The sequence below is a fragment of the Puma concolor genome, chromosome A1, assembly GCF_028749965.1.
Source record: "Puma concolor isolate L17-30 chromosome A1, mPumCon1.1.hap2, whole genome shotgun sequence".
Lineage (NCBI taxonomy): Eukaryota > Metazoa > Chordata > Mammalia > Carnivora > Felidae > Puma > Puma concolor.
In genome coordinates, this window is record NC_141667.1 from 77,210,919 (window position 1) to 77,237,248 (window position 26,330).

General features: G+C 33.4%; 1 protein-coding gene across 2 annotated transcripts in view; it reads left to right on the plus strand.

Moving 5' to 3' along the window:
- SLCO6A1 (solute carrier organic anion transporter family member 6A1) overlaps positions 1-26,330 on the plus strand; it is a 100,774-nt gene that overhangs the window by 56,120 nt on the left and 18,324 nt on the right. For both annotated transcript variants that reach the window (XM_025924550.2, XM_086691041.1), the window contains exons 9-10: positions 7,750-7,903; positions 15,231-15,418. In XM_025924550.2, the coding sequence (XP_025780335.1) occupies positions 7,750-7,903; positions 15,231-15,418 (342 nt within the window). The remainder of the gene's footprint in view (positions 1-7,749; positions 7,904-15,230; positions 15,419-26,330) is intronic.

The window sequence follows — 26,330 nt, forward strand, 5'->3', positions numbered from 1 at the left end:
GTTTTTGGAACTAAGTGTTTTGGGTGTGTTTAAGACTCAGGTGTAACTCAGGTGTGAGTCTTAAAAGTTGGCACACTATAAGTGGGGTCCATATTTTTCACTGCTTAGGGAGACGTTGCTAGTTGGGAGGTCCTTCCTGATTATCAGGCACTGGCCAGGGGTGAGGTTTATGCTGAAAGTGTGTCTCAGGTTTTCCTATCTGTTTCAGTGTGGGTGATGTTATTTTCTCATTTTCCCTATTTGTACGAGTTACTCAGGGCAATTCTCTGTATAGCTGTAGATTTGGTGCGTCCTCAGTAGGAGGTGAGTTCCAGAGACTCTGTCAACATCTTGGATTGCAACCAAGATAGTATTTTCAACAAATGGTGCTAGAAAAACTGAAAATGTACATGCAAAAAAAAAAAAAAAAAACAAGAAAAAAAATCTAGAGAGAGAACTTATACTCTTCACAAAAATTAAAACTAACTCAAAATGGACTCTAGACCTAAATATAAAACACAAAATTATAACTTCTGTAATATATCATAGGATAAAATCTAGGTAAACTTGGGTTTTATGATGACATTTCATATACAACACCAAAAAAAAAAAGCATGAAAGGAAAAAATGATATGTTAAGTGTCATTAAAATTAAAAACTTTCTCTCTGAAAGGCACTTAATGGAATTAAAAGACAATGCACAAATTGGAGGAAAAATACGTATTTGATACAGGACATATCCAAAATATTTAAAGAACTCTTAAAATTCATCAGTTTACAGAGAAACAACCCAATTAAAAATGGCCAAAAGATCTGAACAGACACTTCACTAAGAAGAATATACAGATGCTAATAAGCATATGAAAATATGTTCAGTGTTATATGCATCAGGGAGTTAAAGATAAAAACAACAATTAGATACCCCAACACATTGACTGAAATCCAGAAAACTGACAAAACCAAATGCTAGCAAGGATATAGAGTAACAAAGATTCACATTTGCTTCTATTGGTAATATAAAATGGTAACTCTGTATATGCTCAATTATGTAAACCTAAAATTGTTCAAATATATAGTTTAAAATTCAGAATATAACAATCTAAAAGTATTTTGAAGTATAGGCAGTTTTTAATAATATAAAGTAAGACCTTTTGGCTTTATCCTAAATTTATATTTGGAAATAATTCTGAGCTTTCACTTCCAGCCAAGATGGGATAACAGATTTCCTCTTCTTCCAAAAACAACCAAGAATTTGATAAAATTGAAACAGTGTTTTTCAAGACATTGGAATTAGTCATTGAAAGACAGTGATACATGAGAAAGGAGAAACATTTAAGGTGAACCAGGTAATTCCTCCAGCTCACTGTCTTAATAGAGGTTTAAGGTCATGGCACAGGGAGTAGGAATGAGACAGATTCTGCCTGATTCCTTTAACTGAGGAAATTGAGCTGAGGGTTCAGAAACCAATATGGCTATAGTTCACAGGATTGTGTATTAGAGGATATATCTGCAGAAGACCCCCTGAAGTATTAAGTGCAATAGTAACTATGATATATGTGAAGAAAGTTCTTGAGTCTAAGTCCGCCAAAAGAATTAGAATTACAGTGCATACCTCTCACACAGGATTGGGAATAATATCTGTTTTCATCAGTCAACTAGGAAACCTCAAAAATCACAGTGCATAAAGTATACACAGGGATCTTGTCTCAGAAGTGGATAATAATTGTAAACTGAGTGCTATTCTGGCTGTTCCTATCAAATCTGCCTATCAAACTAAAAAAGATAAAAGTGTTTCCAAGTAAATTACCTGCATTTCAGAGCAAAGCTTAAGGATGTTCACAAAAAGACAAAAATATTCAGCATCAAAGATCAAAATTTAGAAGGTCCAGTATTCAGTAAAATGTTGCAAGGAATTCAAAGAAGCGGAAAACTACAACCCATAATGAGAAGCTAAACCAGTTGATCAAAAATGACCCATAACTGACATGGATGTTAATATTATCAGAGTTAACACAGTTATTATATCAGTATTCCATATGTTCAAAAAGTAAAAGACATTTTTAAAAACCGAATTGAGCATAGAGAAATGAAAACCAGGATGTTTGAGAAAAATGCTATGTATGAGATTAATGACAGAATAGACGTTGCAGGAGTTTAAACTTGAAATTATTAATAATAAACATCCAACAGAAAAACACAGAGAAAAGAGAATTAACAAAAATAAACAAAGCATGAATGATTTGGACAACTTCAGGTGACCAGCCAAACGCAGAGTTGGAGTCTCCAAAGGAAGGCCTTGGAGAAAGAAAAATATTTGAAGAAATTATGTTTAAATTTTAAAAATTTCATGTAGACCATAAACCTACAGACCTAGAAACTTAGCAAACCCTCAGAACAAGAAACATGAAGAAAATTACACCATGCTACATAATAATCAAATTGTGCTCACAGCACAGAGCCTGCTTCAGATCCTCTGTCTCCCTCTCTCTGCCCCTTCCCCACTTGTACCTGTGCTCTCTCTCTCAAAGATAAATACATGTGAAGATTTTTTTTAAGTGAAGGAGAAATAACTTTACACACAAAAAATGTAAATAATATTTGAACAACAGACTTATCCTACATGAAATGTTTAAAAAGTCTGGCTGAAGTAAAATACCAGATAAGAATATAAACTACACAAAGCAAAGAAAAGCAAAGGAAATGGTAACTATTTAGGTAAGTATTTTTTCTTATTTAACTCGCTTTAAAAATAATTGTTTAAGACAGATAAACATATATTATGGGCTTACATGAAGTGCTATAATATCACATGTTGGTAAACTGTGTTAAGTTAAAGATGTATAATATCACCTCTGAAGCACCACTAAAATAACAGTCACAGCTAATAAATCAAGCTGACACATGAATTATTAAAATAGAATTTTACAAAAACATTTGTTTAATCTCAAATTAGGCAAAAAAGAGAACAAAGAAGAGATAAAAAGAAAACAAATATAAAGGATAGATTCAAACCTAACTACAGTAGTAATCACATTAAATGTAAATGTTGCAATATCTCAATTAAAAGGCAGAAAATTTTAAATTTGATTTTTTAAAGCAAGACCCAATGTATATGTTGCATAAAAGAAATGTGCTTCAAATATAGACAAAAGTAGATTATAAGTAAAGGGATGGGGAAAGGTGTATCATATTAACAGTAATCTAAAGAAAGCTGGAGTATGATATCAGACCAAGTAGATTTGAGAGCAAATAATATTAGCAGGAATAAATAAGGTCATTATGTAATGATAGAATGATCAGTTCATCAAGAATTCAAACAGTTCTTGATTTTTATGAACCTAATGAAAGAGCTTTAATATATGTGAAGCAAAAACTTAGACACTGTAAGTAGACATGTAGAAATCCACAAATATAATCAGATATTTCAATACTCTTCTCTTAATAATAGAAGTAGGCAAAAAAACCTCAGTGATGATGCATAAGATTTGAACAACACTAACAACCTGTTTGACCTGATTGACATTTGTAGAACACTTCACCTGTCAAAGAAGAATATACATTCTTTTTAAACTCGAAACCCTAAGTAAACCATATTCTGTAAAGCAAGTCTCAGTAAATTTAAAAGATTAAATCATATAATGAAATTAAATCTTCAAACCATGATGAAATTAAATTAGAAACAGATTAATAAAAAAAGATTTCTGGAAAAGTCCCAAATATTTTGAAACTGAATAACAAAGTTCTTTTTTTTTTTAATTTTTTTTTCAACGTTTATTTATTTTTGGGACAGAGAGAGACAGAGCATGAACGGGCGAGGGGCAGAGAGAGAGGGAGACACAGAATCGGAAACAGGCTCCAGGCTCCGAGCCATCAGCCCAGAGCCCGACGCGGGGCTCGAAATCACGGACCGCGAGATCGTGACCTGGCTGAAGTCGGACGCCCAACCGACTGCGCCACCCAGGCGCCCCGAAACTGAATAACAAAGTTCTAAACAACTTGTGTTAAAATAATTTTTTCAGAAGGGAAATTGTAAAGTGTTTTGATGTGAATGAAAATGAATACACATGTAACAAAATTTATAAAATGCCACTGAAACAGTACTTAGGGAAAAATGTACAGCCAGTATTAGAAAAAAGTCTCAAGCCAATGACATTTGTTTCTACCTTAAAAAACTAGAAACATCAAAGCAGATTGATCCCAAAGTAAGTAAAATAATGGAAACAATTGAGATTTAAACAGAAATTAGTGAGGTAGAAATGATAAAAAACAATGGAGGAAATATAATCAGATGAAATTTTGAGAAGATGGATAAAATTGCTAAACTGTTAGAGAAAACTACCAATATCAAGAGTCAGAGAGCTGATGTGATATTTTTATAGATTCTACCAAAATTAAAAGGATAGTAGGGTAATATTATAAAAAAACTTTATGCCCATAAATCTGACAACTTCCATGAAATGGGCAAATCCTTCAAAAGACACAGATTTATTTGAGAAAAAATAAATGTATGTATCTAGTAAATAAATCAAATTTGTACTTAAGCACCTTCTGACAAAGAAAATTCCAGGCCCAAATTGTTTTATTGGAGAATTAAACCAAACATTTAACAATATCTGATTTTACATAAATTCTTCCAGAAAATTGAAAAGGAGTGTATGCTCCCCAACTTATTCTATAAAACTTGCATTATCTTGATATCAAAACTAGACAAAAAGTTTGTAAGAAAAGAAAAGTATATGGACTTATTTCTGTCATGAACATAGATGCAATAACTTTTAACAAAATTCTAGCAAGTTGAACCTAAGAGTATATTAAAAGGAAAATAAATTATGTTCAAGTAAGATTTTTCAGAGGAATGCAATATTGCTTTTATATTTGAAAATCGATTGATATAATCCACCATATTAATAAAATCAAAAAAACTATAATCACAATAGATGCCAAAAAGGCCCATGATAAAGTGCCACATCTATTCCTAATAAACTAGGAAACTAGAAATTGGAGGTAACTATGAAAACATACAGCTAACACTATACTTAGTGATTATTATGGAATGAATGTGTCCCCCCCCCCCCCTAAATTCATATGTTGAAGCCAATGTGATAGTGTTAGGAGGTGGAGCCTTAAGGAAATAATTAGGTTTAGGTGATGTCATGAGGGTAGGATCCCCCACCCCCATAATTGGATTAGTGTTCTTTTAAGAAGGGGAATAGACCAAAGACTTTCCTCAATTTTCTGTGTGAGGATACACTGAGAATGTGATGATCTACAATCTGGGAAGAAGCCCACACCAAACATCAAAGCTACCTGCACCTTGATCTTGGACTTAGCTTCCAGAACTGTGGGAAATAAGTGTTTATTGTTTAAGCCACCCAGTCTATGATATTTTGCTATAGAAGCCTCAGCTGCTATAAAATGATGAAAACATGAATGACATGTTGAAACATTCAAGGACAATGATGAAACATTGAATGACCAGGAGCATAACAAGGATATCTGCTTTCAGTACTATTACATTAACATTATAATGGATGTTCTAGCCATTACAATACTGTAAGAAAAAGAAATAAAAGGCATCCTGATAAGAAAAGTAGAAATAAAATAGTTTATTTGAAGATGAGACAATTGTCTATATAGAAACTATATAACTAAAAATATAACAAAAAACTATAAAAAATGATAACTGAACTATAACTAAAAAAATAAGTTTAGTAATTTGTAGGATACAAGATCAAAATGTAAGAGATTACAGTAATTCTACATACCACCTACAAATAAGTGGAAATTAATGTCAAAAACAACACTACTGACAGTAGTATTAAGAAAAAAAACGTTGTAGAAGAATATATCATCATACAAGAATCAATGGTGTGTTTATATATTACCTACAAACAGCTGGAAATTGATATTACACAAAAATGCCATTAGCAATAGTATCAAGAAGAAGAAATACTTAAGGATAAATATAAGAAGTGACAGCCCTATTCATAATTACTATAAAATATTCCTAGCTAAAATAAAGACCTAAATTTTTTTTTTTAATTTTTTTTTCAACGTTTTTTATTTATTTTTGGGACAGAGAGAGACAGAGTATGAACGGGGGAGGGGCAGAGAGAGAGGGAGACACAGAATCGGAAACAGGCTCCAGGCTCGGAGCCATCAGCCCAGAGCCTGACGCGGGGCTCAAACTCACGGACCACGAGATCGTGACCTGGCTGAAGTCGGACGCTTAACCGACTGCGCCACCCAGGCGCCCCAAGACCTAAATTTTTAAAAAGAGATCCCGTGTTCATGTTTTGGAAGACTCAATATATTAAGTTAATCCTTCCAAATTGATGTAGTTTTCAATGTAATCACAACCAAAGTCCCCACAGGGTTTCTTTTTTAGATATTCTACAAATAACTTAAATTCATGCAATATACACAGGACCTAGAAAAACCAAAAACAATTCTGATGAAGAGTAGAAGTAGAGTACCAACACTATTTTATTTCAAGAGTTATTAGCTAATGTAATAAATTGTGTTGGTATAAACATAGATGAATATATCAGTGTGATAGAGTAGAGAGTCCCGAAATAAGCCCACGTATAAATGGATAATTGAGTTTTGATAGGATGTATGTGCAATTTAGCAAAGAACATATAAGCATTTTAACAAATGATGATGGAACAATTAGATATCTATATGTAAAAAAAATGAACTTTGATTCATATCTTGTACCACATAAAATACTTAAAATGGATTGTAAGTGTGAATACAAGATACAGAATTCTAAGAATATAGGAAAAATTTTTATAAATTTGGATTCAGCAAAGTTTTCTTAGATATGACACTAAATACATGATCCATGAAGAAATATATTGATAAATTGTTCTATGTCAAAATAAAATATTTCTGCCCTTTGAAAGACCTGTTAAATGAATAAAAGAACAAACCACAGATTGTGAGAAGATGTTTAAAAATCATGTATCTGGTGAAGGACATGTTTCCAGAATATATAAAGAAATTTCAATGCTCAATAAAACTAATCAATAAAAATGGGCAAAAGATTTGAGCAGACATTTAACCAAATATATACAGATGGGAAATAAGCCCCTGGAAGGATGGCTCACATCATTAGCCATCAGGGAAGGGAATATTAAAAACCACAATATGAAGCTGCTATATTCTTAGACTGTCTAAAATTAAAAAGATTGATTATATCAAGTGTTGGTGAGGAATGTAGAAAGCAACTGAAACTCTAATACACTGCTGGTGGGAATATAAAATAGCACAACCAAATTAGAAAAGTGACAGTTTCTCAAAAAGTTACATGAGCACCTACCATATGATCCAAACATCCTACTCTTTAGTATTTACCCAAGAGATATGGAGACATATCACCATAAAAAGACCATATAAAGAACCCAGACAAAGAAAGTGTGTATATAATATGATTCAATTTCATGAAATTTAAATTAATGAATAATGACAGAACATAGATCTGTGGATGCCAGAGGCCAGAGGTATTACAAAGGGTCACAGTGAAATTTTGGGGGTGATGATTATGTTTGTTAACATGATTGTGGTGGTGATAGTGATGATTTCACAAGTGTATACATATATCAAAAAATTTCAAATTGTTCACTTTATGTATAGTTCATTGTACATATTGGGTTATACCCCAATAAACCTGTCAAAAGGAATTTATTTCAATAAGCATATTTTTATGTATCTCATATCCTAATATACACATTAATAAGTATAATACTTCAATCTCTTTTTTTACAGAACAGGACAGTTGGGAAACCTGACAGCTCCTTGCAATTCTCATTGTAGATGCTCATCTTCACTATATTCTGCTATATGTGGAAGAGATCATATTGGATATTTTTCTCCTTGCTTTGCAGGCTGTATACAATCTAAAATAATACAAGATGACAAGGTAAATATTTTTTATTATGCTTCTTCCTCTCAATAAGATGTTCAACTTGTAGATGGTGTTTACATTTTACTCCTAGCTCTCTATAAAAGCATTTTCCCCCCATAAATGTTAAAAAAAAAAAAACCAGGGAAAGAATATTTACTTTATGTGGCCATAATACAAAGGGCTTAAGGGAATTGGCAGTGGGAAAGATACTTCTACATTAAAACATGCCTCAAAAAGTAAGAAAATTATGAAAGGAAAAAAATTCACAGGTAAATACAAACATAAAAAAAGTAGTAGATGAATCACTTATAAAACCAGGATGGAGATTAAAACACAAAAGCAGTAAAATTAGTTTTATCTATAAAAATCAGTCAGGGAATTCACAGAATATAAGGTTGTAAATATGCTATTTTAAACATAAAATGTGGACAGAGGAGAAATTTAATGCTTTTAGAATGGGTTCAAACTTAAGCAACTATCAACTTAATGTTGATGGCTATATGCATAGGATGTTATATATGAACCTAATGGTAAACTTGAATCAAAGGCATAAAATAGATTTGCAAAAAATAAAGAGAAAATAATTCAAGGATGTCACTAAAGAAAGCCATCAAGCCACAAAGTAATGTGAACAGGAAAAGAAAGGAACAGAGAATACCAAAACAACCATTTAAAAAAGTTAAAAAATGGCAGTAAGTTCATACCTATCAATAATTACTTTCCCTATAACTAGACTAAATGCCAATCAAAAGACATAGGGTAGCTGGAAGGTATACATTAAAAGAAGCAAGACCCCTGTATATACACCCTACAAGAGACTCCCTTCAAACTTAAAGACACATGCAGATTGAAAGTGAAGTGATGGGTAAACATTTATCATGCAAATGGGCTCTTGCTAGAATAGCAAGACTTACATTAGACAAAATAGACTTTAAAACAAAGACTGTAGCAAGGTACAAAGAATAACACTATATAATATAAAGAGAGGGGCACCTGGGTGGCTCAGTCAGTTGAGCATCCGACTTCAGCTCAGGTCATGATCTTGTGGTCTGTGAGTCTGAGCCCTGCATTGGGCTCTGTGCTGACAGCTGACAGCTGGTAGCCTGGAGCCTGCTTCGCTTCTGTGTGTCCCTCTCTCTCTCTGCCCATCCCCCACTCACACTCTTATCTCTGTCTCTCTCTCTCAAAAACAAATAAACATTTAAAAAAATAAAGAGAACAATCCAACAAGAACATAAAACAGTTGTAAATACTTATGTATCCAACATGGGAGAACCCAAAATGTAAAGCAACTATTAACAGACATAAAAGAAGAAATCAATACTAATACATTAACAGTAGGGAACTTTAACACCCACTTACATCAATGGATACATCAGACAGAAAATCAACAAAGGAAACAGTGGCTTTGAATGACACATTGGAACAGATGGACCTAACAGATATATTCAAAACATTCCATCCTAACACAGCAGAATACACATTCTTTTCACGTGCACATGGAACTCTCCCCAGAATAGATCACATGTTAGGCCACAAAACAAGTCTCAACAAGTTCAAAAAGACTGAAATCATATCATATATCTTTTCTGACCGCAATGGTATGAAATTGGAAATCAATCACAAAAAAAATCATGCTACTGAACAATAAATGAGTTAACTAAGAAATCAAAGAGGAAATTAAAAATTATATGGAGACAATGACAATGACAATGACAATGAAAGCACAGTGGCCCAAAAACTTTGAGATGCAGCAAAAACTGTTCTAAGAGGGAAAATCATAGCAATACAGGACTACATCAAGAATCAAGAAAAATCTCAAACAACCTAACTTTACACCTAAAGGAGCTAGAAAAAGAAGAACAAAGCCCAAAGCCAGTAGATGAAAGAAAATAATAAATATTAGAAACAAATAAAATAGAGACTAAAAAACTATAGAACAGATAAATGAATCCAGGAGCTGGTTTTTTGAAAAGATCAACAAAACTGATAAACCTTTATCCAGAGTCATCAAAAAAAGAGAAAGAGAGAGAGAGAGAGAGAAGACTCAAATGAAATCAGAAATGAAAAAAAGAAATAACAACTGACACCATAGAAATTGTAAAATATTACGCACCACAAAGGATTATAAGAGAATATTATAAAAATATATATGCCAACAAATTGGATATCCTAGAAGAAATGGACAAATTCCTAGAAACATATAACCTCTGAAGACTGAATCAGGAAGACATAGAAAATTTGAACAAACCAATTACTAACAATACAATTGAATCAGTAATTTTATAGAGAACAAACTATGGTTACCAGAGGGGAGGTGGGTGAGGGTATAGTTTGGGTGGGTAATGGGAATTAAGAAAAGCACTTGTGATGAGCACTGGGTGTTACATGTACGTGCTGAATAACTAAATTCTACACCTGAAACTAATATTACACTGTTATATTAACTGACTGGAATTTAAATAAACACTAAGGAAAAAAAACTTCCAACAAACAAGAGTCCAGGATCAGATAACTCCATAGGTAAATTGTACCAAACATTTAAAGATTAGTGAATACCCATTCTCAAACTTTTCCAAAACAGAAAAGGAAGGTAAACTTTCAAATTCATTCTATGAGGCCAGTATTTCTCTGATACCAAAACCAGACAAAAATACTAGAAAAAAAGAGAACTATAGGCCAATATTTCTGATGAACATAGATGCAGAAATCCTGAACAAAATATTGGCAAATTGAAAAAACAATAAAAAAATTTCATTCACCATGATCAAGTGGGATTTATTGCTGGGATGCAAAGGTGGTTCAGTATTCACAATTCAATCAGTGTGACACATCACGTCAATAAGAGAAAATATAAACACCATATGATCATCTCAATAGATGCATAAAAGCATTTGACAAAGTACAACATCCATTCATGGGAAAAACCCTCAACAATATAGGTTTAGAAGGAACATACCTCAACATAATAAAGGCTATACATGAAAAACCCACAGCTAACATATTCAGTGGTGAAAAACTAAGATATTTTCGCCTAAGGAACAAGACAAGATGTCCACTCTCACCACTTTTATTCAACATAGTACTGGAAGTCCTTGCCACAGTTATCAGAAAATAAAAAGAAATAAAAGGCATTCAAATTGGTAAGGAAGAGGTAAATTTTTCACTATGCGCAGAAGACATGACATTACATATAGAAAACCCTAAAGACCACCAAAAAACTACTAGAACTAATAAATGAATTCAGTAAGATCACAGGAGACAAAGTTAATATGCAGAAATCTGTTGCATTTCTATACACTAATAATGAAGTAGCAGAAAGGGAAATTAAGAAAATAATCCATTTACAACTGCACTAAAAAGAACAAAATTCCTACTAATAAACTTAACGAAAAAGGTGAAAGACCTGTTGTCTGAAAACTATAAAAAATTGATGACAAAAATTGAAGACAACACAAACAAATGGAAAAATATTTTATGTTCATGTTTTGGGAGACCAGTATTTTTTAAATGTCCATACTATCCAAAGAAATCTGCAGATTTAGTGCAATCCTTACCAAAATGCCAATAGCACTGTCCATAGAACTGAGACAAATAATCCTGATATTTGTATGGAATTACAAAAGACCTCAAATAGCCAAACCAATTTTGAAAAAGAACAAAACAGGAAATATCACAATCTCAGATTTCAAGTTATACTACAAAGCTATAGTCATCAAAACAGTATGCCACGTGCACAAAAATAGACAAATAGATCAATGGCAGAGAGTGGAGTCCAGAAATATACCCACATCTGTATGGTCAATTAATCTATGACAATGGAGGCAATAATATGCAATGGGAAAAAGATAGTCTCATCAATAAATGGTGCTGGGAAAACTGGATAACTACATGCAAAAGAATGAAACTGGACCACTTTCTAACACCATATACAAAAGTAAACTAAAATAGATTAAAGACACAAATGTGAGACCTGATACCATAAAATTCCTAGAAGAAAACATATGCAATAATTTATTTGACATCAAAAAAGTAACCATTTTTGTAAATATATTTCCTCTGGCAAGAGAAGAAAAAGCAAAATTAAATTATTGGGACTACACCAAACTAAAAAGCTTTTGCTCAGCAAAGGAAACCATCAACAAAACAAAAAGACAACCTACTGAATGGGAAAAGATATTTTCAAATGATATATTTGATAAGGGGTCAATACCCAAAATATATCAAGAACTTACACAACACTAAAAAACAAACAAAAACACACACACAAAAAAACACCAGTCTGATTAAATTTGGGCAGAGAAGAATATGAATAGACATTTTTTTTTAAAGACGTATAAATGACATGAAAAGATAATCAGCATCACTCATGATCAGGGAGTTGCAAATCACCACCACAATATGAGGTATATCACCTCATACCTATCAGAATGGCTAAAACAAGAAACACAAAAAATAACAAATATTGGCAAGTATGTGGAATAAAAGGATCCTTCATATACTTTTGGTGGGAATGTAAATTGGTGCAGCGATTGTGGAAAATTGAATGAAGATATCTCAAAAAATTAAACATAGAATTACCATATGATCCAGTAATTTTACTACTGGGTATTTACGCAAAGAAAATGAAAACACTAATTGGAAAAAGTATATGTACCACTGTGTTTATTGCAGCATTATTTACAGTAGCTAAGATATGGAAGCAACACAAATATCCATCCATAGATAAATGGATTAAAAAGATGTGGGGTGTGTGTGTGTGTGTGTGTGTGTGTGTGTGTGTGTGTATAGATGTATATACACAAAATGGAGTGATATATATATATATATATATATATATATATATATATATACATACACACACACACACACCCATATACAATGTAATATTAGCCATAAAAAAATGAAATCTTGCTATTTACAACAATATGGAGGGATCTAGAGGGTATAATGCTAAGTGAAACATCAGTCAGAGAAAGACAAATACCATATGATTTCATTCATATGTAGAATTTAAGAAACAAAGCAGGCAAGAAAAAAGGACAAAAAATAAACTCTTAACTATAGAGGACAAACTGGTGGTTATTAAAAGGGAATTGGTGGGGGACAGGTGAAATAGGTGAAGGAGATTGAGTATACTTATTGTGATAAGTAATGTATAGAATTGTTGAATCATATTGTACACCCGAAACTAATAGCACTGTGTGTTAATTACATTTGAATAAAAAAATGTCTCCATGTATTACATCATCCCAATTTTATAGTTTTAAAGAAGTAGGTGACTGTCATTGCCTCTTGCAGTAGTAAAGTTGAAAGCAACGGTTTAAGAGAATATTTTGTCTTCTACTTATGTCATTTATTGTAGTTCTGTCCCATCTGTCAGCAATACCCATTCACAGCAAAATCTTGACCCATAGTCTTTCTTACAGCTTTGGGTTGACCAATGCTATCTTTCTGGTCACCTTTCACTTGGTTTTTTCTTCTCCTGAAGAATTAAAAATGTCTACACTACACCTTCTTGCTGTTTCTATATCTGTTCCACATTGACTCAGACATGAAAATCAGTCCATTTAATCCATGATTAGCATACATACAAGACCTTTATAAACATATCATACTTTCTAGAAAGGTAAAAGAGAATACTTACATGGCAGCAATACAAATGACTTACAACTGAATATATGTATTCTTGTTTGTCTTTTGCTGTTTACATGTATCAGGACTCATTTTAAAATTTCCCTGTTTGCTCATATTTGGTCCATAATGCTCAGAATTCATTATTTCCCTAGATCTTCTACCAACCAGACAGAGTTGGCTACTCTGCTACTTGTTTGACTCCACGTTAATTTTCTTTTCTCCAGAGTTGCATGAATCTGCTTTTAGCTAAATAATACACTATTACTTAAGTTTCTCCCTTTTAAGTTGCACCAAAGTAGGGATGTGGGATTTAAAAACTTTTTTCTCATGTTTCTGGCTGGTCTTTCTGAGGGGGAGAAGACAACAGAGAGGTATATATATCCTGACCCATGGGCATTATACCACCTCATTTAGTAGGCAGTAAGATCCTTTACTATTTATGCACTTTACATAATAATAATGCCTTTTCCTGTTATACACAGATTACTTTATCATAAGATAGCATACCTGGCCTACTTCAGTTTTTTGTAGTCAGGTTTTCACTAGTGTATGATTTAATAATATATCTTCAGTTTCTTATTGAATATTAATATAAAAAATATTGTACACCCTTTAAAAATGTTTATTCTTAAATGTTACCTTATATTCCAGAGTCTTTCAACCCTTCCGGAGCCTAATACCTTGTGATTCTACCATTTGCTCACTAAACCTTCTTCATGTTTTCAGTTTTCCCTTGGTCAGCCTGGCTTCTATTGTCTGCAACCACTTATTGTGCTGGACATCTTTTGTCTGAACTCCAGGTCCACTTGTCACTGTTCTCTACTTTCCTCATTATTCATGAAGGCTGAACTATAAGACAAGAACTTCCTTGCCTTCTGAGTGGATTAAGATAATAAAAAGTCCAAGTAGAAAAGCAGAAAAATGGGGGAAAAAGTGAAGGCATTGTGCTTACTTTCTTGGTTCACTTTCTGAACCATGGACTGACTGCATCCCTTGACTGAAGGTCTTAATTTCTCTCTTCCCTCTCTATATGACTCTCCTTCTGGTCACCATTCTTTCCCTAAGACCCTTAAGCAAATCCTTTCAAATCTACTTTCAGAATAAATGCTGGATCTGACTAGCTTCATCATTTTCTCTGTTACCATTGTCTTGCATCTCATTTCAATAGCTTTTTAACTGTTTTCTCTGCTTTCATCTTTCCCTTCATAGTCTGGTATAGCTGTCAGAGTGATCTTTTTAAAATATATCATTTATACATATATCCCTCCACTGTTTTTACATTACTAAGAATAAAAACCAAAGTTCTTACATTATTGTTGCAGTTTTTTACCGGTTTCTGTATAATGTGCTTTTTCCCCTGCTACTTTGATTTTATTTTCTTAGTTTCTTTCATGCTTATTCTGCTCCAGCCACATTTGTCTCCTTACTTTTCTGTGAATGTGAATATTTTTGCTGAATATTTTAGATTAATAGAATTTATCCTAAATAACTCTAGTTAAACACACACACACATTTTTGTTACATAAAATACCTAGAATGTATCATTAATATTTCATTTCTAAATGAATGGCAGATTTAATGTAAGAATATTGACTAATAAAACTAGCTAGTGAACCTGCAGTTATTGATTTTATTTTATAATGATAGAAGTTGTTGCTTTATGACTATATTTCTAGAAGATGGTTTCTTGTTTTAATTTTCATAGACATACTACAATTGTTCTTGCATTCAAGAAGGATTAACAACTGCAGATGACCAAGGTGATTTTATTGACGCTAGACCTGGGACATGTGATGCAAAGTGCTATAAATTACCTTTGTTCATTGCTTTTATCTTTTCTACGATTTTATTTTCTGTTTTTTCTGGTATACCAAACACCCTGACCATCCTTCGGTATGTATATAATTCAAAATCATTGTTCATTTAATTTATGAGAAATGCAATTTTAAGAATATTTTAGAATATTGTTATAAATGAGTCACTTTTTGTTTCAAAGTGGAAACTGTGAGAGGGGAAATTGATTATATTGTCAAAATTTATATATTTATTTCTCTGTTTTAACTAATTATTTGCTTAAAGTTTGTGGCTATCACATTTAGTTTTAATTAATTAAATTTAACTTACAATATGGTAAATTCATATATAGGAAAATTGTTACGTTGTCAAAATTCATGTGTATATTAATTTTCTCTTTTATCTAATTTCTTTACTTAAAGCATATAGAAATCACATTTAGCTTAAGTTTAATATAAAACTAAATTTTTTACTTAATTTAAGACACCTGGAAATTTCATGAATAGACGATAAATCTTAATTTTAACACAAATGTGATTATAATGTTGATTCATTAGTTAAGGTATTTATTGAGTGTTTGCTTCTATATTAGCCAATTTGACTATGCGAAAACATCAGTGTCATTAGCAAAGGAGCGTAATAACTTAAAAAATTGTAGAATTTCAGTACACAAATTTATCCTAAATTAAAGCAACATTTGAAATGTATTTTTTCTGAATATGTGAAATACATGTAATATTTCTTTTTATCATGTAGCAAAATAATTGGTCACTATTTTCAATTTTTTTTCAAAAGGCTAACATAAACTCTAGGTCATGAGGAGCGATCTGTTGTTCCCTAGGAAAGCAGGCTAGAAAACATGAATAAATATATGCAAAAAAAAATCTGAGAACTTGGGGACATGTGGTTTCTGCTTTTAATTAACTTGCAATTTAGATGAGAGTCAAAAGTTGGACTTATAAATCCAGTGAAGCAGCTTTTATAAGCATTCATCTGTGTCTGGAGTAAAATTACAGGGGCCAATAAGATATATACCTTGCCTTCAAGTTTCTTAGAGTATTGTAGGGAGAGAACCGAAAAGAAGATGTACAGTGGATATTTAGAGGTGTCTTGATTAAAACTTAGACAGGCTGACCCAGGAAAAGGTGGAAGAAATGGTAATTTTTATCTATGATGATTTGGAAATGCTTATAGAAGATACAGTACTTGAACTGAGCTATGAATAAGCGATTTGTCATAATGCCTGCCAATTATGGAAACGTTCTTAACAGGAAAACTGAGCAGTGAAAGTAGAGGCAAAAATGTGTGAAGTATCTTGACAAGGAATTTGTTATGACAGAAGTAGCATGATGGTAAAGGGACAGGGAGATTTGGGCTCCATAAAGGTGAGATCATGGAAGGCTTTCTTTGCCATATTAACATGAATGATGTTATCCATTTTGCAGCTGGAGGCCATTGAAAAAAATAAACCTCATAAGTAAAAGTGATCACCTATGTATTTTAGATAGAATACTTTGAAGATGGTATAAAAGATAAAGCTGAGGGGGGAAACAAGAAAAAGGAAAGTAGTTGGGATACAGTTTTCAAATTTAGTAGTGGTATTTAAAGTTAGAAGTGATAGAATATATTTGAGAAATATTTAGTTTGGATAAAAGTGCAAGATTATTACTTTGATGTTCCTCATATAAAATATTTAAAAAATTAGGATTATGTGCAGATTTCCAGTCTAGGGAACTAAATGAATGACAATCCATTAACTGAGATGAGAAATTCAAGCAGAGAATGCTTAGATTGAATATAATCTGTACAATGTTAAACTTGCCTTATGTAAAGATCATGTGAAACATCCAGGTAAAAATTTCCAGCACTGAGATGAGACAGATGATAGTAATAGTCCAAAAATTCAGTTCTCAGTCTTATCACTTATTCTAATAAGTAATTATATAGAGCTATAGGGAAAATAAAACACACATGTATGTGTGCACATGTGTGCACACACTATAGTTTCTGTAAATAATGAAATTGGTAAAAAAAAAAATCACAAAGTTGAAATTGCGTGTGAGTATTGCCAAAATTGAAGCAGAACTAGAAGCCAACTTGTAGATTCAAAAGGATGTGAAATGTGGGGAGGATCTCAATATTGACAGATCTGATCTCTGGCATTTATTTCTGCTCAGAAGGAGAAGGCCCCACCTTAGAATGGAAATTTTGGGAGCACAACCTAGGTAGATAAATTAAGGTAGACGCTCTCTGGAAATAATGAGAGAAAAGGCTTGGAAAATGCCCAGGTGGTCTAGACATAGCAGATCTCAAAAAAATGCCAGCAAAATATTACTTCTATAAATGAATACATCACCTTGGAAAGCAAGAAAAGTGAAGAGATCTCAGAAGTGCATAGATTGTAGTAGAAGTTCTTTGGAAGCAGGCCGTATTTGGAGAGGTAGAAGAGGTGGAATGATACATAGGAATCATTCTTAAGTCCTCCCCTATGTCACAGAGGAGATAACTTCAGTTTTGAAGCTTGGAAACCCTGGCTTAAGTTCCATTCTCACAACCTGTCTCTAATTTAAGACAACTCACCTCATTAAAATATGAATAAATGGAAAAGAAAAAACTTCTGCCTACGTACAAAATAACTATAGTAAAAGAAATGAAACTTATTAAGCATTACTGCACACAATGAAACTCAGTAGAAAATTGTTCATGAATCAGATAAAAATATAAATGTATGGGGCGCCTGGGTGGCGCAGTCGGTTAGGCGTCCGACTTCAGCCAGGTCACGATCTCGCGGTCTGTGGGTTCGAGCCCCGCGTCAGGCTCTGGGCTGATGGCTCAGAGCCTGGAGCCTGTTTCCGATTCTGTGTCTCACTCTCTCTCTGACCCTCCCCCGTTCATGCTCTGTCTCTCTCTGTCCCAAAAATAAAGAAAGGGTGAAAAAAAAATTTAAATAAAAAAAAAAAATAAAAAATAAAAAAAATATATAAATGTAGCTATATGTAAATTTAGGCTAAAAAAATGAACAATTATGGCCACAAAATGAGAAAAATTGCTAGAAGAAGGAAGCTGTGGAATGCAAGCTGACAGAACTCAGGAACAAAATTAAAAGGAAAAAACTTAGAAATGAAAACTAAATTAGAAGCAAACAGGGAAGAAAAGACAGCATAGAAACCAATGTGGAGCATAGAAATAAGGAGGGGGGATGAAGAATACAGAATAAAAATAAGAGAAAAGCATTAGATAAAAGGGACAAAAATAAGAGGAAAGGAAGATCTGACATAGGGATAATTGAAGTTCCTAAAGAAGAAAACCAAAACAATCCAACAATAAATATTTAAATTTTTAGTTAAACTTCACTGAAATACGATATTTAGTAAATGCTGGAATAATAAGCAATAATAATAATGAATAAAGACTGAAATAAAAAAAAGATTTGTGTTTACATTTTGAAATGGCACATCAAGTAAAATTAGGGAAATTTACCCAAACCAATAAACATTTAGATACAGTGTATTAAAACTGTTATATTTAAAGGTGAAGAAATAGTCCTTCTGTCATAAAAAAAAAAAAAAAAAAAAAAAGGAAAGCAAACAAGTTTGGCACCAGATTTGTCCCCAGCAGCATTCAGCTCTAGAAAACTAGAAACACTTAAAAGATCACTGAGGAAAGAAAATGTGAACTAATTATTTTGTCATCAACAAACTGCCCTACAATTATAAACAGCTTTGATATGGCAGAACTGGGAAATGTTGTTAAGAGATACTTCTTAAGAACTGAAAGCAAGACAAGTTATAATTAGCCAAGATACATGATTAGGAAAACTTTGATAATAGGTCCGTTGGTGAGCGTTGGATAAGTTAAAACAAACAGATTTAACTACTTATATTTAGCTAATATATTTTTTAAATTTAATTAATTTATGCTAGAACTAAGACATATACTAACCCGAGCATAAAGGTAACAAAATAGAATGCAATATATTATGCTTTGATAAAGTAGAAATTATACCACTAACAAAAATTGGGGAAAGAAAATGGGTCAAAAGAAGGACAAGCATCTTGGATACCTAATAGATAATAAATGGGGAGTCAAGGGAAATCATCTTAATAGACATTATAATGAAGCATAATATATTCAAAAGAGTGCACAGATCACAGGTATACAGTCTGATGGAAATTTTACAAAGTAACCACCACCAATGTAACCACAGTCCAGTTCAAGAAATCAATAATTATAAGTATTCCAAAAGTCCTTCCACTAACTCCTTTCTTGTCACCAACCCCTTCATCACTTAAGGTTACCACTATCCTGACTTCTATCCTGAATAGGTTAGTTTGTTCTGTTGGAACTTTATGCATATAGGAGATGATAGCACGTAGTCATTTGTGTCTGTATTGTGTTACTCAACAATATGTTAGTAAGAGTCATTGTTGCATATAAAATAAATTCATTTTCATTGCCCTATAGCAGTGCTGTCCAATCGTATTTTCTAAAATAATGAAATGGTTTGTATATCTGTTGTCCAAAATAGTAGTTTCTAGCCACATGTGCATATTGAGCATTTGAAATGCAGTTAAGTGTGAATGAGGCACTGAATTTTAAATTTTATTTGGTTTTAATTGACTTAAATTTAAGTAGGCACATATGGCTAATGGTTACCATATTGTATAGCATAGTTTTATAGTAGTCCATTGTATGAATATACTAAAATTTGTCCATTTGTTCTTTAGTTAATGTTTCCAGTTCAGGGCTGTTATGATTGCTATTTCTCTTTTTCTTTTTTTTTTTTTTTTTTAACATTTATTGATTATTGCGAGACAGAGAGACACAGAGCATGAGCAGGGAGGGGTAGAGAGAGGGAAGACACACAATCCGAAGTAGCCTCCAGGCTCTGAGCTGTCAGCACAGACTCAGAGCCCGACACGGGGCTCGAACTCATAAACTGTTAGATCATGACCTGAGCGGAAGTTGGTCGCCTAACCAACTGAGCCACCCAGGCACCCCTATGATTGCTGTTTCTATGACCATTTTTCTATTTGTCTTTTGGGAAACATATGAACAGATTTCTATTGAGTTCATATATAAACAATAGAAATGCTAAGTCATAGTGTTTACATATATTGGGCTTTTTAACAAATTTTAAAAGTTTTGCACAAATCCATTCTTCTAGCAGTCTAATTGTTTTCAGGTTGAGCAATTTTGATGGGTGTGTGTGTTAATATTGTGATTTTAATTTCCTTATTCAGAGGACTGATATTATTGAATATATTTTCCTTTACTTATTAGCCATATGAATATGTAATTTTGTTAAATGTCAGTTTGATTTTTTTGTCTATTTTTAAATTGAGTTGTCTGTTCATTACTGATTTACAGGGTTTCTTCCTATACAGTATCTATACCCCAAGTTGGGGGTCGCGTGTCATATATATTCATAACAAATATCTTGTCCAACTCAGTGCCTTGCCTTCTCAACAATGGTGTCATCTTTTGAGTGAAAATTTTTTTTATTTAATTTATTTATTTTTATTTTTTAAAAGTTTATTTATTATTTATTTTGAGAAAGAGGGGGGGCAGGGGCAGAGAAGAGAAGAGAGAGAATCCCAGGCAGGCACTGTCAGTCCACACTGTCAGCGCAGAGCCTGATATGGGGCTTGAACCTATGAACCATGATATCATGACCTGAGCCAACATCCATGCTTAACCAACAGAGTCATCCAGGCGCCCCACAAATTTTTTATTTTAATGTCCTGTTTAGGAAATATTTCCCTAACCAAATTATGAGGACATTTCCTATGTTATTTTAATAAAAATTATAAAATCAGTAATTCAGCTGGAAATAATTTTTTACTTAAAGGCTGTCCTTTCCTGGGGCACCTGGGTGGCTCAGTCATGATCTCATGGTTCATTCAAGCCCTGCATCAGGCTCTCTGCTGTCATCACAGGTTTCAGATCCTCTGTCCCCTTCTTGCTCTGCCTCTCTCCCACTCGTGCTCTCCCGCTCTCTCTCAAAAATAAACATTTTTTTTTAAAGGCTATCTTTTCCCTGCAGCAGTGTACCAACAGACTATATATGTGGATCTATTTCTGTACTCTGTTCTGTTCCACTGGTTTATTTACGTATCCTTATACCACTATTACACTTATTCATTCATTCATTCATTCATTCATGCATTCATTCATGCATTCATTCATTTATTCATGTATTCATTTATTTGAGAGAGAGAGAGAGTGTGTACTCATGGGGGAGGGGCAGAGAGAGGGAGAGAGAGAATCCCAAGCAGGCTCAGTGCTGTCAGCATTCAATTTCACCAAACCTGAGATTATGACCTGAGCCGAAATCAAGAGTCAGTCACTTAACCAACCCAGCCACCCAGACGTCCCCAGTATTAAATTTGCTAATATTTTGTTTAGTGTTTTTGCATCTGTATTCATGACTAAGGTTGCCTTATAATTTTTCCCTTTTTATTAATGTGCTCGTTAGGTTTGGCCTTAATGTTCTGGTCTCATGAAATGAGTTGGGAGATATTTCCTTTTTTCTTTGTATCTGGACTATTTTATGAGGGTGTATAAATACATACATTTATATATTTAATTAATAATATATATATTTAATTAAATATTTGGAAGAAATCACTTGTGTTGTCACTGGGGATGGGAATTTCTTCACGAGGTTTTAAATGGAATGCTTGTGTGTGTGTGTATGTGTGTGTGTGTGTGTGTGTGAGAGAGAGAGAGAGAGAGGGAGAGAGAGAGGGAGAAAGAAACTAACCTTTTTGCATTTGTCTTTATAATTCCTATCATTTTACTTTTATGTTTATTATGTTTTTATTTTATTCACCTATATCTTCTGTATATTTGTATATGTTCCTTTTCTATCCAAATATGAATATAGCTGGATTCCAAAAGTCTTAACATGTATTTTTCTCATCCTTTCAATTCAAATATGCCTTTCAATGTATTTTTTACAATTTTAATCACATGTTATTTAGAGGTGTATAGTTTAGGGGCACCTGGGTGGCTCAGTTGGTTAAGCATCTGACTTCACCTCAGGTCATGATGTCACAGCCCATGAGTTCGAGCCCTGCGTCAGGCTCTGTGCTGACAGCTCAGAGCCTGGAGCCTATTTCAGATTCTGTGTCTCCCTCTCTGTCTCTACCCTTCCCCCAATCATGCTCTGTCTCCCTCTCAAAAATAAATAAAAATTAGAAGTGTATAGTTTAATTTCTAAATATTTGGAAATTTTCTTGTTATATTTTGTTAAATATATTTACATAGACATAAATATAATTAATATTCTATTTATTTTTAGTTTGAATCCACTGTGTTCAGAGAACATATTTTTATGTTTTTTTCCTTGAAATTTCTTTGGACTTACTATTATGGTGCATTTGTCCATTATTTCTGTCATTTTTGCTATATACATTTTGAGGCTTTTATTAGTTGAAAACAAACTTGGAATTGCTACAACTTCTTGCTTTATTGACCACTTTATCCCTTGAAATATTCCTTTTTATCTGTAATAACTTTTTGTCTTAAAATTACTTTTTATGACATTAATATGGCTTTATCAACTATATTCTTATTAGCATAATATATACTGTTCCATTCTATTACTTTTGATCTTTCTCTGACCATATATATTTAAGGTATATCTAGTAAGTAGTATACAGTTGACTTAAAAAAAATCCAGTCTAACCACTTAGTTTTCAAACTAGAGTATATAGAGTATTAAATTAAAAATAACTGCTGGTACATTTGGATTTTTCTCTCATTTTAGTGTATGTTTCAAAATATTTTCTACTCGTTCTTTTACTTCTTTTGAATTAAGTTATTTTAGTTTTCATTATTTTCCCCTTATTATTTTGCTAATTTTGCATTATTTTATTCTTCTTGTGGTAGTCAAGACATTATTAAAGTATATATAGTTCATTAGAGTCAAATTAAATTAGTGCTTTTGCCACTTCCTGGATAATTCAAGGATCTAAGAATATTTTAACTCCATTAACTCTCTTCCAACCTTTTATTATTGTTGTCATGTATTTTGATGCTACATAAATTTTATAACCTAAGAGTGAAACTGTATGTATGTTTAATATCATATTAACAGAATCAGAATATTTATTTTTTCCTACATTTTTGTGCTTTCTTCAGAGATCATTTATTTCTTCCAGAAAAAATTCTTTTACTGTGGGTCTGGTGGAAATGCATTTTGTTCATTTTTTTATTTGTTTAAAAATGTCTCGGGGTTCCTGGCTGACTCAGTCAGTTAAGCATCAGACTCTTCATTTCCACTCAGGTCATGATCTCGGGGTTTGTAAGATTGAGCCTCAGTTCTGGCTGTATGCGACAGCGCAGAGCCTGCTTGGGATTCTCTCTCTCCCTCTGTTTCTGCCCCTCCTCCACTCGCATGCATGCTTTCTCTCTCTCTGTCTCAAAATAAATAAACTTCTTTAGAAAGTCTTTAAATCACCTTTATTGTAAAATTATATTTTGATTGTTTATGGAATTTCAAGTTGGTGGTAATTTTAGTACTTTAAAGAGAAATATTTAACTTTCTTTCTGACTTCTATGAGAACATTTTGTTACTATTCCTTTGAATGTAATATGCCTTTTCTCTAGATGCTCTTAACTTTTTTTCCTTGTCCTTGGTTGTCAGCAATTTTAATATGATATTCCTTAGTATGATTTTGTTTATGTTTATGCTGCATGGAGATTTAAAATTTTCTTACGGCTTTGAAAGACAGGCTTGTTGTCTTTTCCACTTATCTATTATGATGGTAAGTGTATTTATTTGCTAGGCGGCCATAGAAAGGTATCACAGAATGGGTGACTTAAACAGCAGCTGTTTATTTTCTCACAGCTCTGGAGGCTAGAAATCTGCAATCAGTGTGTGGGCAGCTCTCCTGAGGGCTGTGAGAGAAGGATCTGTTCCAGATCTCCTTGGCTTATAGATGGCCATTTTTAGTCCAGTCTTTACATGTTACAGTCCATATTTCATGTCGGTGTACATGTCAGTGTCCATATTTTCTCTTCTAATAAAGACACTCTCATATGGGATTAGGCCCACCCAACTGATCTCATTTTAGTTTGATTACCTCTCTACAACCCCGTCTCCAATATGATGGCATTCTGAGGTTAGGATTTCAGCATATAAATTTTGGAGGGACACAATTCAACCCATAGCAGCAAGAAACCATCCCCAATTTATCACTTACCAGCACCACATTATCTTCATGACTCTGTGAGTTGACTGGACTCAATAAGGTAGTTCTTGATTGGGGTTTCTCATGGCTTGTGGTCAGATGCCACATGACACTTACTCATCTGATAGCGTGACTGGACTGCATTTCCAATACAGCTGACAATTCAGGCAACTTTTGGTGGGAGCCTAACTGGGGCTGATTGACCACAAGTAGCTTCCTTATGTGCTTATACTTCTGCTAACAAAGTATTATAGTTCCAAAAGGGGGTGTCCCCAGCTTTAGTGTTCCAAGGGACCCAAGCATAAGCTGTAAGGCATAAGCAACAAGGGTTTATTTGACCTAGGCCAGAAGTCCAAGAATATTACTTTTATGCATTCTTTTTGCTAACAAAATCATTATGTTTCAGGAAGAAGATCATTAGGTTCCGCTTTTTTTTTTTTTGTTATGAAATAACATCAATGTTATTGACAGAAACATTTCAACCACTAATTTACCAGCTCTGTTATTTAGTGCACATCAAAAGAAGGCCCAGGATCTTTGTATTGAAGATTTTATTACACAACGCTAACACACCTTTTCTAAATTTTCTTATTTGTTTTCAAGAGAATTCTGCTTAGCATATAAATCATCTGAAATGTTCCATAGCTCAAATTTAGCTCATAGATAATGAGGTAAGATATCCAGTAGCTGGATATGCGGGGTTACACACAATATTTTGGGAATGGGAGAAAAAAAATACTGAAAGAAACATTAGAATTCCTTCGGGAACAATGACATAGACTCTTATTTTTTCAAATAATTCAGAAAAAATTGCTTACCTTTCCTTTTTTAACCAAATCTTTGCACTGTGAAGCTTAGGTTAGTGAAGTAATATCTTTTTTTTTTTTTATATATGAAATTTATTGTCAAATTGGTTTCCATACAACACCCAGTGCTCATCCCAAAAGGTGCCCTCCTCAATACCCATCACCCACCCTCCCCTCCCTCCCACCCCCCATCAACCCTCAGTTTGTTCTCAGTTCTCAACAGTCTCTTATGCTTTGGCTCTCTCCCACTCTAACCTCTTTTTTTTTTTTTTTTTCCTTCCCCTCCCCCATGGGTTCCTGTTAAGTTTCTCAGGATCCACATAAGAGTGAAACCATATGGTATCTGTCTTTCTCTGTATGGCTTATTTCACTTAGCATCACACTCTCCAGTTCCATCCACGTTGCTACAAAAGGCCATATTTCATTTTTTCTCATTGCCACGTAGTATTCCATTGTGTATATAAACCACAATTTCTTTATCCATTCATCAGTTGATGGACATTTAGGCTCTTTCCATAATTTGGCTATTGTTGAGAGTGCTGCTATGAACATTGGGGTACAAGTGCCCCTATGCATCAGTACTCCTGTGTCCCTTGGATAAATTCCTAGCAGTGCTATTGCTGGGTCATAGGGTAGGTCTATTTTTAATTTTCTGAGGCACCTCCACACTGCTTTCCAGAGCGGCTGCACCAATTTGCATTCCCACCAACAGTGCAAGAGGGTTCCCGTTGCTCCACATCCTCTCCAGCATCTATAGTCTCCTGATTTGTTCATTTTGGCCACTCTGACTGGCGTGAGGTGATACCTGAGTGTGGTTTTGATTTGTATTTCCCTGATAAGGAGAGACGCTGAACATCTTTTCATGTGCCTGTTGGCCATCCAGATGTCTTCTTTAGAGAAGTGTCTATTCATGTTTTCTGCCCATTTCTTCACTGGGTTATTTGCTTTTCGGGTGTGGAGTTTGGTGAGCTCTTTATAGATTTTGGATACTAGCCCTTTGTCCGA